The sequence below is a fragment of the Struthio camelus genome, chromosome 3 (assembly GCF_040807025.1).
Source record: "Struthio camelus isolate bStrCam1 chromosome 3, bStrCam1.hap1, whole genome shotgun sequence".
Classification (NCBI taxonomy): Eukaryota; Metazoa; Chordata; class Aves; order Struthioniformes; family Struthionidae; genus Struthio; species Struthio camelus.
The window spans coordinates 11,908,674-11,914,673 of NC_090944.1; the positions used below are offsets into that span (position 1 = coordinate 11,908,674).

General features: G+C 38.8%; 1 protein-coding gene across 4 annotated transcripts in view; it reads left to right on the forward strand.

Annotated features, from left to right (window-relative positions):
- The window catches only part of PKHD1 (PKHD1 ciliary IPT domain containing fibrocystin/polyductin), a 280,498-nt gene extending 274,791 nt beyond the window's left edge, over positions 1 to 5,707 (forward strand). For all 4 annotated transcript variants that reach the window (XM_068936956.1, XM_068936955.1, XM_068936957.1 and 1 more), the window contains exon 66: positions 2,269 to 5,707. In XM_068936956.1, coding sequence (XP_068793057.1) covers positions 2,269 to 2,621 — 353 coding nt within the window. In that variant the 3' untranslated portion in view covers positions 2,622 to 5,707. The remainder of the gene's footprint in view (positions 1 to 2,268) is intronic.
- The last annotated feature ends 293 nt before the right edge of the window (positions 5,708 to 6,000 follow it).

The window sequence follows — 6,000 nt, forward strand, 5'->3', positions numbered from 1 at the left end:
GTTAATGTGGGTTTTATTGAGAAAACAATGTGTATTCAATTTAATTAAAAATGGAGAAAAGTGTGGTATTATAGACTACTGGATCCTACAAATGTCTAGGCAATATTTCATCCTTGAAACCACCCATATCCAAAGATAAGCTAGTAGCCCCTTCAAGAATAACTCAAACTTGTTTGATTAGACGTATTTTTGCAACAGAAGATGGCACCTTTGAAGATGAAAAAGGCTTAAATACATAGCAAAAAATAACATGAAGCTTTGTTATAGGGGATCATGACCTGATTGCTTTGTTTATGAGTAAAAAGCAGAAAATTGAAGCCAGTCATGTACATAATTTGTACTTTAAAAAAGCCAATTACCTAATGCTAAAACAGTCATGAGGAGGAAAACTGTTATGCACAGAAGTGACTTACTGAAAATCTACTGAGAACTTTCCAGTAAATTTCCAATTGAAATTGAATGCTATAGGCATACTAGTCAGAAAAAAGTAACACTTCTGAACAGAAGAAGTGAGCAGAGGCATAAAGAAATATGGATATTGTAGAGAAGAAATGAAGATGGGGAAAATGATGCAAGCAAATAAAGCTTAAAATTAAAGAATTATAAAAAAGAAAGAAGGGATGAAAAAGAGAGAGAGAGAGAGAAAGAGAGAGAGAGAGAAAATATATGAATATATTTTATATAGAATGACTTTCAGAAAGAGGGATGGTAAGGTCACACAAAACAGTGATTAATGTTGACTGTGAATGTATGTTGTGTCAGCCTCTTTTGCATAGCTCCTCAAATAATGTAGAGGAAGCCAGTGCATGCATGATGCATCCTTTGGAGAGGAAAGTGAGGCATAATTTACTCAAAAGAAGTAGCAAGCAGAGCTGTTCCCTCTACCTTGCAAAGCCACATTCTCTCTCCCAGTTACACCAGTAGTATATTCATTAATCAAATAACGGTGAAAATAATCTTCCAGATGACCTTGTAGACTTCAGACTCAGCCAAGCAAAGTTGCCGCTGACATCAGGAGGAGCTTTTGCAACATCTGTGGGATGTTGCTTTCTCATTAGGGATCTGCAAAACCTGCTGACCTCTTTGCAGCCCTTCTACTGTCCCCGTTATAAAGACTGAGCAGACAGGTCTCTTTGTAATGCCTTTGTCAGAGCTGAACCTGTCTCATTTCTTCACAGTGGTACGAGCTCTGGTATGGTCTGGATAGCAGAAATGTTCCTCTGCCATTTATCTGAGCAGTGGGTGCTAGAAACCATTAGGCAAAAAGTCTCAGGCTGCTAAAGGTTGAACTTGAAAGACAAATTTGAATAATATGTAGTGGTAGCAACACATTTTCTGGGGATCGCTTGTGGTCAGGACCAGTAATAGATGCTTATGAATGGTCAGCAAAAGCCAGTGTCATCCAGTAACAAATGTGATATGTAGTCTAGGACTAGTTACGGATTTGGAGCAAATATCCAAGGTTTGTTTTTTGAGCAATTTCATTTTTTTCTGGTGTTGCGGGGAGAGGACTGACAGAATTTCACAAATGTTTTCAGCATCCAAATGAAGCAAACTGCCAGTCTTGCACTGAAGTGATAGCACATGCTGTCAACTCAAAAGCCATCTATCATAACACTACAAGTGATTCTGCCTCTGTGCTTGATAACCCTTTGGATTACTATGATGTAAACATTTTGCCTTTCCACATGAAAAATGTATAGAATCTATTTCGCTTTTTCTGTATTTTCTCAAAATAATTTCATAAACAGCATTACAGGTCACAGATTCTGCCTTGGGTAGGTTTCAAACATTGGAAAGAAAAAGTTGTGCATTATGTTATAGCTTGATTCATAGAGGGTTGATGTATTTATAGATGTGTAGTAAGTATTAAAGATGATTATCAGCCTTAGCAATAAACAGCTTATAAAACAGCTCTATTCTATACACTTTATTATTAAGCATTTATTGAAACATTTGATAACCATTGGATAATGCTTTAGGAGCTATTTTTGTATCAATATGAAGAAGGCAGCTGTTTCCATTTCAGTTTTTGATTCCTGCATGTTTATTTGTGGAAGTAGTTTATTATTATTGGGTTTTCACAACTTATTTTTGCCAAACTGAAATTTGGGGCCAGTTAAAATGATCTTTCTAACAACTATTTTTCCAACAGAAATTACGTTTTCATTCAGGTTTCGAACAGACAGTAAAGGCATTGAAGGGAAGGAAAGATGAAGGCAGGGTCTTACAGTTATTGTGAAGCACAGACCAGTTTTTCTTTTGCAGATATGGAAGAAAATGGAACAGTGGACAATGTTAGAGGACAATTAAAGGAACTGAACCTGCAGCCCCTTGAAGCCAGGTCAGATGGAAAGACAAACACTGTCCAGTGTAAGGCAGGTCACAGAGACATCCTTTCTACGGCGAGGAAAAATGACAGTCACCAACAGCCCTGTGGAGGTCTGTCTCCTGGTGACTCTCTGGAACTGCAGCAGCAGGCTGTCCCAAGGCTCTCCAGCTGGAAGGATGCTCCCCAGCCTTCAAATGGACACAGTGAGGAAAGGGAGAAGGCTGAAAGGGTGCCAAAACTTCAGAATGACATCAGAGAAGAGGTTGCCATGGGAGCAGCAGATGTGTAGAAGTGACATCAGGTGGTGGGACACCAACAAAGTAAGCCTTTCCTGGGTTGCAGTCAATGCCAACCTGAGTCTCTTTTTTCTCAGTGGTCAGAGAAAAATATACACATATTAACACTGGAAACCAGTCTGTCATGCTACACGCATATAAATAAAACTATGTCTAGACTTGTAACCTGCCTCTGAAGCCAGCAGGGAGGCTCTGGCCATGTCCACGCTGTTGAACTTTCTTAGAGGCGTATCCAAACTGCCTGTTAAGAATAGTCCTTGGCTTCTGATGTCTCTAAAACTGTCTCCAAGAACTGTTTGGGGAAGTACTAGCTGGTCCAGGTCAAAAGCATTTGGGGATTAGCCTAAGGTTTCAACACTACAGATGATCAAGTTCCTATGTCCACACCCTGACACTGTTTAATTTATTAGCATTGATGTAGTCTTAGTGGCTAGAGCAATACTCATTGGGTGTGTGTGTGTGTTTGTATATGCATACATATATATATGTTTACACACACACACACATATGCACTAATCAATAGGAACACGTGTGTATATGTGCATATACACATAGTAACTTGTACAAGAATTTTCTTGTTTATTCTACTCTTATCCTTAGTTTGTGATTCAAAGAACTTCTGTATGTTCATAATTTTTTACTTTTCTGAGAAAAAAAAAAATCTAAGCATGTATTCACCTTCCATTTCATTGTGACTTTAGCAAGCCCTTCCAGGCTATCCTAGTTGAACCTATGTTTAAGATATATATATATTTTAAATTAAACGGCATTTTCCCAAGTTAGATCCTCACCATGTTGTTATTTTCTAATACCTTTAAATCACTGGCTTGTTGTGAACACTGCTCTTTATGAATGATAATAATAATAATGATGTGCTTCAGCTGTTCAGAAGATTCCTCTGTGCTTTGCTTTACTGAGCTGAAAGATGAGGAACTTTATGACGCCCTCTCTGTATCATAAAATTCTTGGTTGCAAGGTGCCCTGGTGGCGCAAGATAAAATTTATATTCCTCTACACAGCACATAGTTAAGCAGGAAAATGAGTTTTCTGGCCAGACCAACAGCAGAAACAGAAGTAAGAAATCTCAACTTGAAAAAAACCCAAGTTTCTCCAGCTGAAAGACACCTGCCATGTAAAAGCTTCTAAAACTGGTTATTAGTTATAGATGGAAGGAATCATTTCACCAAAGCTGGATGTCTCTGCCAGTAAAGTCTTGAAAAGTGATCACTGCTCTTGCTTCACCAGGCGTAAAGGTCTCTTTCCAGACTTCTCAGGTTCACATCAATTTAAGTGCTAAGGAAGCTCCAATTTATGTATAAGTATTGCCATCCTGGCCCATGCCCAATATGCTATTGGCTTCCAAAGGTGTAAGTATGCATGTCCTGAACCCACGCTGAAGAGTGAAGCTGTGGATAAACCCACTCCACGTGCTGGGAACAGGATGCAAGAGGTTACTTCACAGATTACATCAATGCTAATACATAGAACAGGCTACCTTCTGCCATCTGACCGTGAGACCTAATGGTGTAGCCAGTTCCTGTCTGTAGAACTTTACTTTCTTCCATGCTGGATGACTTCATTTATACTTATTATTGAGGACACTCCGTGGCCCATGCAAGCTCCTAAACTGTGCACTGTCTGGTCATTTTATGAGTGAGAACTAACTGGATCAGGATGGATAGTGGCAGAATAGTACTTGAACCTCAACTGTGAACCTCTGAAGTCCTCTACTGAAAACTCAGTCAAGAGGACCAGTGCATGTGTACCATACTACCCATGAATCCCAGCCAAGGTAAGTAAATCCTATATCAGAGGAAGTGGTCCTTAAAAGTATGGCTCCTCTTCTGCCCCTAAGACATATGTATAAAGGTTGAACACCAGCTGTGATGCCAAGAAAAGGAGTCTGAGTGTCAGCTTATTCCCCTTAAAGTGTTACCACTTGGCAATAGCCTTCAGTCATTACTTTTTCTTGTAGATATCTACATAAGAAGCAGTCAACGTAGGCTGCCTTGTAACTCAGTGGCTCTGTTATGTCTTTGATTTAATTTAGATATGTGCTTTAGGATGAGATGAATTATGTCCCAAAAGTTCCTAATTCTCTCCATCAACTGAGAAGACAGACTAGCATGACTAGTTCAGAAGAAGACCTATACATGAAATAATATATAATACCTTCCCCTCTTGCTCATCCCTCAAACTGTGATAATGTAAGGCCTTATATGAAAGGACGGAAAGAGTCCATGTTGCTGTTTGATTCTGATCAACGTGGAAATAGTTGAAACAGTTGAACCGAAAGTAAGAGCTGATTTTTACCTCAGCTTTTTATGTCTACTTTTACCTCAGTTCCATCCAGCTTCCTAGAGCTAACTCCCATTTTATTCATATTTTAGGTTATTTTAGCTCCATAAAGGATTATAACCTCTCCTTTACATTTCCACTGGAAGAAAGTCACTATACTAGTGCAATGTCCTCCATATCACGTCATCATGGGTAGATTCACTGGTGCCCTTGCACTATGTAGAGTTTATAAGTATCATTTTCAGGGGAAATCAGAGTGATTTCATGCTGAGCCAGGCTTCTGTCTGACTATGCTAGAGCTCTGCTGGCTTAAAACAGCTGAGGGTGAAGGCCATATAATCTTTCATAATATGAACCTGGAATTTTTTCCATCATTTCCTACGGAACCCAAAATGTTTTTTAATGCGAATATACACAGTAGAACTCTAAGTCTCATGTTCAGGGTCTGAGCAAGAAGACATAACTTGTAAAGATATTCAGCTCTGGTGAAATGATTTGGGCACCCTTTCTTTCCTTCACAACTCATACCCAGTTTTAGATGCTTTCACATGGGTAGGAGATCCTTTTGTCTCTGCAGAGATAAACTTCCACCATCCCCTAATCTCCACTCCCCTTAAATAGTTCTACTCCTGGCAAATGACTATCACATCCAAGCACTGTGAAAGCGAAAAGTGTATAATTACAAATGTCAGAATATATGTAAATAACATGAACATAATATTGAATGTAAATGATATGCTAAAATTATACAATGGAGCCTTCTATTTGGAAAAAAAAGACATATTGGAAACAGTTAAGGGTTTTAATTAATCCTTTAATTTAGAATCCTTGCATTTATCCATATTTTGTTTATAGGATAAATAATGTCTTGCATGTCTAGACCTCTAATGAAATAAGCAGGGCTAAAAAAAATCTTTAACTGTGGCGTTGTAGATCTTGATTTCCCACACTGCTATGCATTAATTTGAGTATCTGGGCATAGGAAACAAGCAGGAAGAAAGAGAAATCACAGAATCACAGAATGGGTGAGGTTGGAAGGGACCTCTGGAGATCATCTAGTGCAACCCCCTGCTC